Consider the following 13,232-nt stretch of genomic DNA (forward strand, 5'->3'; position numbering starts at 1 on the left):
TGGAGGGCAATCTGCTTTACTCGGTCTTCAAATTTAAATGTTAATTTCTTTCCAAAACATCCTCACAGAAACACCTAGTGGCCAAATACTTGGGCATCCATTGTCTAGTCAAGTTGACACATAAAAGTAATCATTAAAGATATTGGGCTTTTTTTTTTTTTTCAGAATTGAGTTGAGCTTGACTCAACAGCCATCTCCTAGCATAAATTATACCTGTATTGATAATTATTCTAAGGTGCTCCAATAATATAGGGATCTGTTGGGGCTGGGGGATGATGGTCTGATCTCAGTCTGGTTGGCTACTGGTACAGCAGAAGAATAACATGTTGAATTTCCAATAAAAAGAAGCAGCAAGCCCAATTCAATAAAAACTTCAAAGAATATCTAATAAATAGCCTTTGCCAAACCAAGAAAAGAAAGTAGAGGGCAGTAAAAGTAAGGCATATGACAGAACTGGATTTGTTGGTTTATTTGCTCTTTCAACACGGATTTTTAAATATGGAAACACAGACAAGTCATGCTTGCTTTTTTAAACCAACAAATTAAAATTGCAAACATGGCTAATTTCAAATCAGATTAAATAAAAAATTTCTGCATGGAAAGCATGTAATAGCTTTTGTCTTCTTCCTTACCACCTGGAGAGCTCTTCCCCTTCCCTTCTCCCTCTGCCCCCACCTTGTCTGCCTAACTCTTACTCTTGTTAAAACCTTAGGTTACAAGTTTCTTCCTCTGCCATTCCTTCCCAAATATCAAATTCAATTTAGGCCTTCCTCTTATGTATTATCCTAGGTTTTCATGAATGCTAGTGTCATTTCTGTGCTGTTCACTACAGTGCTTGGCACATGGTGGGCACATAAAATTTATAGAATTCAGGAACAAGAGGTTAACTATGGAATCCCATCATTTAATGGTGAGGGACTGAATATATAAATGGATAATGGGCAGAACACACATGACAATAAAACTCTGACTTCGAGTAAACAGACCAGAACAATTAGAACTTGGTTAATGACTACCAGCTTTCCAAATATGCTCCCCAAACCAGTCATATAGGATGCTTCCCTTCCAGTTGGCCTGCCTTCACGTCTTCATGCCAACAACTTTTTTTTTTTTTTGAGATGGAGTCTCACTCTGTCACCCAGGATGTAATGCAGTGGCGCCATCTTGGCTCACTGCAACCTCCGCCTCCCGGGTTCAAGCAATTCTCCTGCCTCAGCCACCAGAGTAGCTGGGAATACAGGCATGCGCCACCACGCCCGGCTAATTTTTTTTGTATTTTTAGTAGAGATGGGGTTTCACCATATTGGCCAGGCTGGTCTCTAACTCCTGACCTTGTGATCCACCTGCCTCAGGCTCCCAAAGTGCTGGGATTACAGGCGTGAGCCACCATGCCTGGTCTGTCACTTTACTTTTAAAATGCACAACTTGATATTTTGATACATGTATATGTCTTAGTCCATTTTCTGTTGCTTATAACAGAATATCTGAAGCTGAGTAATTTGTATATAAATTATTCTTACAGTATTGAATGCTGAGAAGTGCAAGGTCAAGAGGTCACATCTGGTAATGACCTTCTTGCTGGTGGGAACTCTGCAGATTCCCCAAGCCATGTAGGACATCATGGGACAAGGCAGCAGAGAACTCTGTTTTATAAAGCTGCCAGTTCTACTCCCATGATCACCCATTAATCCATTCATTCATGTTCCAGCTCTCATGCCCAATCATCTCTCAAAGGCCCCACCTGTCAGCACTGCCACATTGGACAGTTTCAACATAAGTGTCAGAGGGGACAAACATTCATTCCAAAGCCTGATACACTATATAATAACTATCACAATCAAGCTAATTAACATAGCCACCACCTTTCATATTTACCATTTTTTTCTATTCCCTTTATTTTCTTCTCTCTTTTTCTTTCTTTTTTTTTTTTTTCCAGACAGTCTTACTCTGTCGCTCAAGTTGGAGTGCAGTGACGCAATCTCAACTCACTGCAACCTCTGCCTCCCAGGTTCAAGCGATTCTCCTGCCTCAGCCTCCCGAGTAGCTGGGATTACAGGCGCGTGCTACCATGCTCGGCTAATTTTTGTATTTTTAGTTGAGATGGGGTTTCATCATATTGGCCAGGCTGGTCTTGAACTCCTGACCTCAGTTGATCCACCCATCTCAGCTTCCCAAATTGCTGGGATTACAGGCGTGAGCCACCACACCTGGCCCCATTTTCTTTCTTGTGTGCGGGTGTGAGAACACAAGATCTACCCTCTTAGCAAATTTCAAGCATACATTGCGATTTTCCTAACTATAGTCACATTGCTGTACTTTAGCTCTCTAGAACTTACCTATCTCGCATAATTGAAACTCTGTACCCTTTGACCAACATCTCCCCATTTCCACCTTCTCCCAGGCCCTGGCAACCACCGTTCTACTGTCTGCTGACATATTTCTTAACTTGCTATTGCAGTCATCACAACTATGACCAAAAATAATAATCACTTCTGTAGCTACCCCACGAAGCACAAAGAAGTTGAAAATTATCAATATATTTATTAATATATTATGCTGAATTCAGGCATAACACTTTCTTCTGAAGTACTTTACATTCTGAAATCCTTAAAAAAATCTGTCCAGTGAATTCTGTGCTTGATAATAGTCCATCTATGCTGTATTAAAATTAAATTGTAACATGATCGGTTCACCTCATAATGATCTTTATTTCGTAAAACAATTTGAGATGAGGTAAAATTTGACTTCAAAACTAACATAACACCATAAATTTCCAAAATAGTTTTATAAAAAAATTAAAAAGCCCACAACACTATAGGTAGATAACATACCTTAATTTTTATTTTATTTTATTTATTTATTTTTTTATGAGACGGAGTTTTGCTCTTGTTGCCCAGGCTGGAGTGCAATCGTGTGATCTTGGCTCACTGCAAACTCTGCCTCATGGGTTCAAGCGATTCTCCTGCCTCAGCCTCCCGAGTAGCTGGGATTACAGGCATGCGCCACCACGCCCGGCTAATTTTGTATTTTTAGTAGAGACGGCGTTTCACCAATATTGGAGGGGCTGGTCTTGAACCCCCAACCTCAGGTGACCCGCCTGCCTCGGCTTCCCAAAGTACTGGGATTACAGGACTGGCCACTGCGGGAGCTGCGGCAGCTGCGGCCTCTGGGTACGGGGTCAGCGGGCAGTCCTGTAATGGCCACATTACAGGACAGGCCATCGCGCCTGGCCACATGCCTTAATTTTCAAAGTCAAATTTGTCTTTATGAAGAATGAATTCCTACCCTTTGGGGGTATTTATTTTTGCAACTAACTTCCATCCTTTTGTTAAGTAATCAAACATAGCCCATTTGAATGTTGGAAAATAACTGTCAGAAATACAAGTTCTTATTTTGTACTTTGGTAACATGAATTTTACACTTAGTTGAACATGAAGAATCAAAAAAGCTCTGGATTGTTGTAATAATTGTTTAGAATTTTAGATGTACCATTTGACCTTTGACTTTAAGATGAATTTCAGTGTCCTCAGTAAATAAAGGCTTACCCCCAACCTTAAATAGTGACGCACAAAGGCTATTATTACCACCACTGAGTGGCTTAAATAATCCTGTCAACAGCAATCGCCCATTTCCAAAGCCATGGTGAAACATCTCTGTGCTAATTTCTTTTGTTTTGTTTCCTAATTTTTTTTTTTTTTTTTTTGGCAGGTGGTGGGAAATAATCTTTGTCTTCTTTGGAGTAAACCTTCAACACCGGATTTTTTCTTTTAATTATGGATGTAAACCCCAATATCCCCATAATTTACATTGGGTCTCGACCAATTGCCTAATTATAAGAGGATATATTTAGGCTCTTATTTCATCCACACAAAAACTTGTGTAACAGGTAGTTGGAAACATCTGAGGCACCACTTTGATTCTGTTTTGGATGGTCATGTTTTTTCTCCTCCGTTTCCCCAGCATGTCTGCCACCATCCTCATGCACTGCTTCCAAGTGCCTGGGAGCCTTTATGAGCGTCCCTAAACCTAAAAGAATCCAGAGGCGGGGCTCGGATGAACCCTCGAGATAAGCAAGTGAGCCGCTTCTCCCCTCTAAAGGATGTTTACACGTGGGTGGCACTCGCTGGAATCCAGCGCTCGGGCAGCCCTGGGAGGACGCGCTCAGCGGCGTGGAGGTGACCGGCGGCGGCGCGGGCAGCCCGGAGGGGCGGGACGGGGCGGGGCAAGGCGGGGGCCGGGCCGAAGGAGGCGGGCTCCCGGGATCCGCGGTGTCCGGCAGTAGAGCTCGCTGCAGATCCGGGCTCTGACCATGCTTTGGCGCCGCGCGGCGCTGGCGGGGACGCGGCTGGTTTGGAGCAGGAGCGGCTCGGCAGGCTGGCTTGACAGGGCGGCAGGAGCTGCGGGAGCTGCGGCAGCTGCGGCCTCTGGGTACGGGGTCAGCGGGCAGGAGCGCCGCGGCGTGGTGCGCAGGCCTTGCGGGGGTCTGGAGAAAGCGGTGGGCGGAGGTGCCCCTTTGCCCCGGCGCCGGGTGGGCGAGGCGTACTAGCGCGTGGGCTCTGAGTCATAACACGCAGAGGCGCTCGAGGGATGGGCAGGGAAGGGTGCCCTCCGCGGCTGTGCTGACTTCAGGAGCCTGTGACTCTCGCGTTGAAAATACTTCACTCATGTTCACTTAGGCCATCCCTCTGTGAATTGCTAGATAAAATACAAGACGCCGCAATCAATTGGAATTTCTCTGAAAGAGCGAATGATTCTTAGTCCAAGTGTGTCCCAAATACTGCAGTGGACATAGGAAAAACGGAACAGTTTTCTGGTGTTTGGTAACAATTCTAATTTGACCGGGCGTCCTGCATTCTTGTTTGCTAAACTTAGCCACCCTACTGCAGGAAGTGAAGGCGATGATTCCCGCTGAATGGCCAGAGCTTTTAGGATAGAGGCTGACTGATGGTGATGCCGCCTGCGGCTAGACCGAGGATAGTGCTTTCCTTACACTTCCTCGTTTGGAATATCAGCGGCTTCGGGACCTGCAGTGGAAGGGACCTGCGGCTGTGCTGCCCACGCCCGCGCGGCTGGTGCCTGGCGGTCCTGCCGGCTCGCACTTCCGCGCCTGCCACTGCGCACTTGGCCGGAGAGTCTGTCTCGCTATCTACTTGATCTGGGAGCTTCTATCAGTTTTGCAAGATTCTAGGAATCTCAAGTTTAACTTTCCAGACCAAGCTAGAGACCCGTCCTGAAGGGCTAATCACAGGCTGTTAAGTGTTTGACAGCTCTTTGAGGCCCCGCCGTGTTTTTTTCTGCGTATCCCTGGGGTCAATATAGCACTTTGCCTACTTAGCACACAGTAGGCGCTCCATAAATGTGGCATGACTAGGTGCTTCATCTGTGTTGAAATGAAATGTTTATTGTGCACTTACTTCCTCCGTGCATGTTTCTATTCATAGTTCGCGACAGTTTTTACCAAGGTCAACTAGAAATTGAAGGGAAAGGGTGTCTTCCAGAAACTTTTATTTGGGTAATATTTCAGAATGCACCTCCTACCTCCTCTCACTACCCAAGAAAACATTCTCTTGTGTTCTATTGGAGCTCCTTCAGTAGTAAATGCTGTAGTAGATGGTTTGGGTATGACAGTTTAAGTGCTGGACCTGAGATGAAAGGACTTGCTTTCTTAGTTGATAAACCAAATACAGCTTGCTGATTTATTCCACCAATGCTCTTCCTTAGGGCTAGGCCAGCGCTGCCTAACCTTTTCTGGTTTAGGCTTCAGGAACTCAACTTTCTTTTATCTTAAAGCTTCACCCTCCTGTCAGGTTGGCTGCAGTCTCCCTAGCTCGCTACCCCTAACTCCTTCCTGAGTTAAGCGCACAGGACTTCTTTTTTTGTTTTAAAGCGTTCCTTGCTAATACTATTAGGAAGCAAGGAATAATAGATTGTAAACATTGGGTAGGTTATAATGTTATAATGTTTAATTCCTGTCTCTTACTCTTCTTTGTTATAACTGAACAAACTGATGTTTGCTGTAGCTTCCTCACTCTAGGTGTGCTGATATCATAATCGTTCCCCCTTATCCGTGGTGGACACGTTCCAAGACCCTCGGTGGATGCCTAAAACCTCGGATAGTACTGAACCCTATACATGCTATTTTCCTATACATACTTGCCTATGATAAAGTTTAATTTATAAATTAGGCAGAGTAAGAGATTAACAACAATAATAAAAGAACAATCACTTTAATAACAAAATGCTCATGTCAAGGAATCCCTTGCTGAATCTTCTCATAGGCCCAGTGCTTTTTGGCATAACACATTGCTGTCAGTTGGAACACTTTTTCTGTTCTTGTCTCCACAAATTTAATACCTTTTCTGGCTTAACTAAGCACTTATACCTTGTGGCTGTAACTTGCAGTTTGAGGTGTGACATGAAAACTGCCATGAATTTTTTACTTCTTTACAACTGCACTGATAGAAGATCCGTTCTTACCATAGACCTTAGCAACCTCAGCATGTGATTTTTTTTTTCTTATTAGGTGGAGAACTTTCACCGTTTCACTTAAAGGAAGCACTTTAGGGCTTCTCTTTGACGTACCTGAATTGCCAGCATCACTACTCTAGTGGTTTGGAGCCATTATTATTATTATTTAAGACGGAGTTTCACTCTTGTTGGAGCCATTATTAAGTAAAATAAGGGTTACTTGAACACAAGCATCACCACACTGTGACAGTCGATCTGGTCACCAAGACAGCTGTTGACTAAAGCGTGGGGAGCTTATACAGAGTCCATATGCTGGACAAAGGGAGGATTCATACCCTGGGTAGGAGGAAGCTAGATGGCTCAAGATTTCATCATGCTACTTAGAACTTAAAACTTAGGAACTATTTTCTTCTGAAATTTTCCATGTAATGTTTTTGGACCACAGCTGACCTTGGATAACTGAAACCGTGGATAAGGGGGGACTACTGTGTAGGGCAGATGTTCATTATCCAAGGATAAGATGTACTGGAAAAAGCTATTAGAGTGGATTCACTTAAAATAAGACTCGTATTTCAGGCCAGGCGCGGTGGCTTACACCTGTAATCCCAGCACTTTGGGAGGCCGAGGTAGGTTGATCATATGAGGTCAGGAGTTCGAGACCAGCCTGGTCAACATGGTGAAACCCCATCTCTACTAAAAATACAAAAAATTAGCCAGGTGTGGTGGTACATACCTGTAGTGTCAGTGACTCGGGAGTCTGAGGCAGGAGAATTGTTTGAACCTGGGAAGCGGAGATTGCAGTGAGCCAAGATCACGCCACTGCACTCCAGGCTCGGTGACAGAGCAAGACTCCATCTCAAAAAGAAGACTAATATTTCATGCTATCCAGTTTAAAAAATTTTGCTTGGGACTTTTGCAAAAATTAAACAAAACATAAAAAGTAGCTTTATGTTTATATTTAAGAACATTTAAATTTTAAATGCACCCCCAATGAATGAATACAGTATTGATTTGAAGGCAGAATATTTGAGTTTTATAACATAATCACAAGGATAATAGTTTTTTAAATATTTGAAGTTTCAAAAATTCTCTTATTCTTTAGATATTCGAGTAATTCTCTTTTGAAACATCTATTATATGTCATAATCCTCTTGTAAGATTTGTAATTTTACTCTGCAGTTAGTTTGCATCATGGTGTTTGATATTGTTCCAACAGTGCGGTAGGGCCTGGTTGACCAAGAAAGATGAGTGGATGGGGAAGAAAAGGTTCCAGGGATAAAAAGATTTGATGATGATAAACTGGTTGAGTTTTTTTTTTAGTGATAATTTTCCTGACAATGAATGCTTCCTTTTACAAGCTCCCAATAGCTAGGTTTTGGATAATAAATACTGAGATAATGAGAGGTCCTGTATTCAGGAACTAATAGTAGTAATGTTAAACATTATTGAGCATTTACTATGTGGAAGGCACTTATCTGCTTTCTGCGTATGAATTCATTTAATCTTCACAAAATCCTTTGAGACGTGCCAGTGATTATTGTTTCCACTTTGCAGACTAGGAAATTTGGAGCTATGGCCCATTGCGGTTGAGATACCGTAGCTTCCTCAAAAATCTTTGAAGATTCCCTGCTTCACAGTGTGTTCATAGAGTTTTGGCATGTTTTACTAAGAAAATAGAAACTATATTTTTAAACCAATGGTCAGGTCATATGGCATAGGATGGAATATTTGAAATTTGCCAGTTATAAATAAGAGTGTGGCAAGCTTTAAACACAGTAAATATGATTTTATCAAATAATTAAGGGTGTTGGGAAGCTAGTTACATAAGCACACAGGCCTTTTTGGTTTTAGTGAAACAAATACTTTGTATATTGACATTTTGTACTGATAAGTAAAATTTTTTTCTATTTTGTAAGTTTGGCTATATTTGTTTATGAGATTGATTTTTTTTCAAATAGAACTCATGATAAATTATCCTTAATGCTTAATAAACTACATTGTTCTCTTAAATTCCTTTTAGGATGGAGAGCAACACATCATCATCTTTGGAGAATTTAGCGACGGCGCCTGTGAACCAGATCCAAGTGAGTGATGTGGGAGATGATTGAAAAACTTTCCTCTGTAGAAAAAGAATTGTCCCTTATATATTTAATATGCTTATTCAATATCCAAACTTGAGATAGTTTAGCAAATGAATTAAGAGATTAATATTTATTTTAAAATCTGCTATGAAAATCATCCTTGTGACTAAGAAGTCCTAGATCATTTTGGTAATTAAAATGTATGAGATTTATTCTTAATGAAGTCTTCACTCCCTCTAAGTTGGATAATGAGGTTGGCTGCTCCTTTTCATCATACCCACTTCAGGTCTAGTGTTGATACCAGTCAAGCTGCCCTTAGCTAGGGATCCTATTTGATTTTGGCCTGGGCAGCAGTTTAACAGTTTTCTTTGTTAGTACAGAACCTAGTGTGCAGTAGTTACTCCATAAACCATCCTCTCAGGGATAGGACTTCTTTTCCTCTTTCTTTTACTGAGAAGCTTCGTTAATTCTGCCTTAGAAAATCTCTCTTACATGTATGTTTTTCTTCCCTTGCAACCTACAAGACATATCCATTTTTTCTCTCTTGCTTACCACTCACTACTACCACAAACAAAAAAAAATGTCTGCCTTTAGTCGATTTGGCTAAACTCCTAGCTGTTGACTATAACTGTGAGGGAATTGCTTTTTTATTTGTTTGTTTTGTTTTGTTTTGAGGCAGCGTCTCGCTCTGTTGCCCAGGCCAGAGTGCAGTGGTGCAATCTCAGCTCACTGCAACCTCTGCCTCCTGGGTTCAAGCAATTCTCCTGCCTCAGCCTCCCTAGTAGCTGGGATTACAGGCGTCCACCACCACACACAACTTATTTTTGTATTTTAGTAGAGATGGGGTTTCACCATGTTGGCCAGGCTGGTCTTGAACTCCTGATTTCAAGCAATCTACCTGCCTCAGCCTCCCAAAGTGCTGGGATTACAAGCATGAGCCACTGTGCCTGGCCTGAATTGCCTCTTTTAAAGTAAAAATACAACATCATGGAATATACAGTAAGGGCGAGCTTGAGAAGAAGTGGGAAGAGAGTTCTAGAAACCCTAACGCTGTCATCTTTAGTTTCAGCTCACTTTGGAATCTCTTCATCAGTGTCTAATATATGTCAGAGCCCTGGAAGCTCATCTCTCCCTACACGATGGTGTCAGTGTGTCTGTAACCTGAGGCAGCATGGTGGAGGGAAGAGCACTGGCTTTGGTGTTGTGACAAGGTTGAGTCAAATCCCAGTATTACGAACCACTCAGCCTTAGTTTTGTCCTCCGTAAGATGGATTCATTAATACATCTCTGGTATGGCAGGCCCTCCCTAGGATGGACTTTTATACTAAATATTACTAGTAAACACAAGGGAATCATAAAAATAGACCAACTTGCAGACAGCTGGGCTAAAACTCAGGACCCTTCTGACACCCAAGGGTGGGTATAACTTCTGAAGCATGGGTCTTATACTTTCTGGTTTTTGGCCTTCATCTTGAAGGTACTGCTTATGATCCACCATAAAAGAACAGACTAGACAGGCTGGGCACAGTGGCTCATGTCTGTAATCCCAGCACTTTGGAAGGCCGAGGCAGGTAGATTGCTTGAGCCTAGGAGTTCAACACCAGCTTGGGCAACATGGCGAAACCCTGTCTCTACAAAAAATATCGAGGTGTGGTGACACATGTCTGTAGTCCCAGACACTTGGCAGGCTGAGGTGGGAGAATCACCTGAGCTCAGGAGGTTAAGGCTGCAGTGAGCTGAGATCGCACCCTTGTACTCCAGCCTGGACGACAGAGTAAGACTCTGTCTCAAAAAAAAAAAAAAAAAAAAAAAACGAAAAACCTAGACAAATGTCTGGGTGCTAAATCTATCCATTCAAAATCTTTTGAAGGTCCCAGGCATTCATATGTTTAGAAACAAAAAAACAAAAAGGAAAAACTTCATAGGCTGCGTGGATGCATAGCAGAATCTCATAGCCATTGTGGTAAAGGCCTGGAAGGTAGTTTTCAAACCAGGCTGATATCGTAATTATATGGAGAAGTTTTTTAAACATACAGTTTTCAACTTCTACCTCAAACTCATTGAATCAGCATTTCTGGAAGTAGCTTTTCCTGAATTAAGAGTATGAGAATACCTTATCAAGAGAGTAATGGCAGCTTTTGTACTATAAAGGTATATAGGAAAGGATAGAAGTAGAGGGGTAAGCCTTACATTTTAAGAAGAAATCATATACCATTCCTTACCATTGAAAGTTATAGAATAGAAGGTAAGGAGTTAACTCCTGAATACCTACTGAATATTTGAAAAGAAGTATAATGTTTTGGGGCTGGGCGCAGTGGCTCACACCTGTAATCCCAGCACTTTGGGAGGCTGAGGCGGGTGGATCACCTGAGGTCAGGAGTTTGAGACGAGCCTGGCCAACATGGTGAAACCCCGTCTCTACTAAAAAACAAAAATTAACTGGCCGTGGTGGCAGGTGCCTATAATCCTAACTACTCGGGAGGCTGAGGCATGAGAATCGCTTGAACCTGGGAGGCGCAGGTTGCTGAGATCCCACCACTGCACTCCAGCCTGGGGGACACAGTGAGACTTTGTCTCAAAAAAAAGAAATGTACAATGTTTTGGTTTGTTTGTTTTTTTGTTTGTTTTGAGACAGAGTCCACTTACTGTGTTCCTCAGGCTGGAGAATCACTGGAACCACCTCCCTGGTTCAAGTGATTCTCCTGCCTCAGCCTTCTGAGTAGCTGGGATTACGGGGATGTGCCACCATGCCCGGCAACTTTTGTGTTTTTAGTAGAGATGGAGTTTCACCATTTTGGCCAGGCTGGTCTTGAACTCCTTACCTCAAGTGATCTGCCCGCCTCAGCCTCCCACAGTGCTGGGATTACAGGTATGAGCCACTGTACCCGGCTGAAAAAGGAGTATAATGGAGATTAAATATCTGGACTGTAGAGCCAGATTTGCCTGGGTCTAATCCCAGCTCTTCCACCTATTAGCTGAGAACCATGAACAAATTGTTGATCTTCCTCTGCACCTCACTTTCCTCAACTGTGAAATGGGGACAATAATAGGACCTACCTCAGGATTGTAGTGAGGTTTAAATAACCCAGTGAAGATAAAGTGTTGAGAATAGTACCTGGCACACAGAAATGGTTGCTGTATATGAATTGGCTACGATTATTATTTATTGTTATTGCTCTATGCCAGGCACTTTTTGTTATATCTTTTTTCCTAATAACATTGCTTTGAAATGAAAAATATCCTCAATCTGCAGATGAGAAAAAATAGATGATAGTTAGTTTGAGCCCAGAATCATGAGAGACCAAAATCCATACCCTTTCCATTATATCTTAATTTCTTTCCAAATGGTAATGTCTAGAATTAAAATGATTTTTTTGTGGTTTTATTTCAGGAAACAATTTCTGATAATTGTGTGGTGATTTTCTCAAAAACATCCTGTTCTTACTGTACAATGGCAAAAAAGCTTTTCCATGACATGAATGTTAACTATAAAGTGGTGGAACTGGACCTGCTTGAATATGGAAACCAGTTCCAAGATGCTCTTTACAAAATGACTGGTGAAAGAACTGTGAGTATATCCTCTGTGGTGCTGTTCCTCTTTAATAGGTTGTAAACTAGATCACCCAGAGCCTAGAACCTTGTGTTAGGAAAATGAGCCAGACATTCTCTGAGGATAGATAAAGCAGCTGCAGATCTAGGAACCAGATTCTTAGAATAGGAAACAGCAGAGTTGATTTATTTTATTTTTATTCTGTGTGTGTGTTTTGACTGGGGTTGATGAGTAGTGTTATTATGAGTGCTTGTCTATGGATCTTTGAGTTCCTCTTGGAGCTCTTGGCAAGATGAAAGTATTCTTCCTCCCTTTACCTGGGCAATACAGGGGTTGGTCTTCAATTACTTTTCTAATAGGAGTGCTTTAGTGCTCCATGTTTTTAGATTCTTGAAATTTGGATTTTTCCATAATATGCATAATCAGAAAAATGTACAGTGTTGCCACTTTCAAGTTTATTGAAAGTTTATAGTGCACTCTTTCCCTTCAGTAAACAAATGTAAGAAATAACTAAATATTACTAGTTTATCTGCTTTAGTTTATCTAAAGCTTTAGTAAGCAGGAAGAAAGGTTTTAGCATCAGATTGTTTGGATTTGAATCCCAGTCTGTCATGTACCATCATTGTGATTTTGTGCAAGTTCCTGTGCCTCATTTTCCTCCAAAACAGGGCTAAAAATAATACCTACCTTAAAGGATAAAGATTTTAAGATTTAATTTGTGAAAGAGCTTTGTGGTGCCAGGCTCATAAAAGTACCCAGAGTTCAAATGTCTCGTTATTATGTGAAAGGATCTGAGTTCTGATACTAGAGTAAAGCCTAATTCTTCTTTTGTTTGGCCAACAGGTTCCAAGAATATTTGTCAATGGTACTTTTATTGGAGGTGCAACTGACACTCACAGGCTTCACAAAGAAGGAAAATTGCTCCCACTAGTTCATCAGTGTTATTTAAAAAAAAGTAAGAGGAAAGAATTTCAGTGATGTTTATACTAATAAGTTTGCTAGTACAGTGTCAGTTATTTAAAGTGGTAATGCCCGATAATGTCTTTTAAATGTTTGAGGATGTTTTAAATACATGCATTGTCTTCACGAAGATGTAAAAATAATGAACAATAAATTGCGGTGGAAACCTCTTC

General features: G+C 41.7%; 1 protein-coding gene across 4 annotated transcripts; it reads left to right on the top strand.

Moving 5' to 3' along the window:
• Positions 1–3,341: 3,341 nt before the first annotated feature.
• GLRX2 (glutaredoxin 2) lies at positions 3,342–13,232 on the top strand. Of its 4 annotated transcripts, none has more exons than XM_003820600.5 (4): positions 3,342–4,175; positions 8,489–8,552; positions 11,941–12,117; positions 12,943–13,232. In XM_003820600.5, the coding sequence occupies exons 1-4, from the start codon at positions 4,054–4,056 to the stop codon at positions 13,075–13,077; spliced, it is 498 nt and encodes a 165-aa protein (XP_003820648.2). In that variant the 5' UTR covers positions 3,342–4,053; the 3' UTR covers positions 13,078–13,232. The 4 variants fall into 4 exon arrangements, with proteins under 4 accessions (XP_003820648.2, XP_008972291.2, XP_034798764.1 ...); XM_008974043.4 differs by having other exon boundaries at positions 3,373–4,074; XM_034942873.3 differs by lacking the exon at positions 3,342–4,175 and adding an exon at positions 4,218–4,428.

Source organism: Pan paniscus, chromosome 1, assembly GCF_029289425.2.
Source record: "Pan paniscus chromosome 1, NHGRI_mPanPan1-v2.0_pri, whole genome shotgun sequence".
NCBI lineage: Eukaryota > Metazoa > Chordata > Mammalia > Primates > Hominidae > Pan > Pan paniscus.

Coding starts and splice junctions, on each gene's coding strand:
- GLRX2 (XM_003820600.5), top strand. CDS start 4,054: ATGAACCCTCGAGATAAGCAAGTGAGCCGCTTCTCCCCTCTAAAGGAT. Junction 4,176..8,488: donor ACGCGCTCAGCGGCGTGGAG/GTGACCGGCGGC, acceptor AATTCCTTTTAG/GATGGAGAGCAACACATCAT. Junction 8,553..11,940: donor CGCCTGTGAACCAGATCCAA/GTGAGTGATGTG, acceptor GTTTTATTTCAG/GAAACAATTTCTGATAATTG.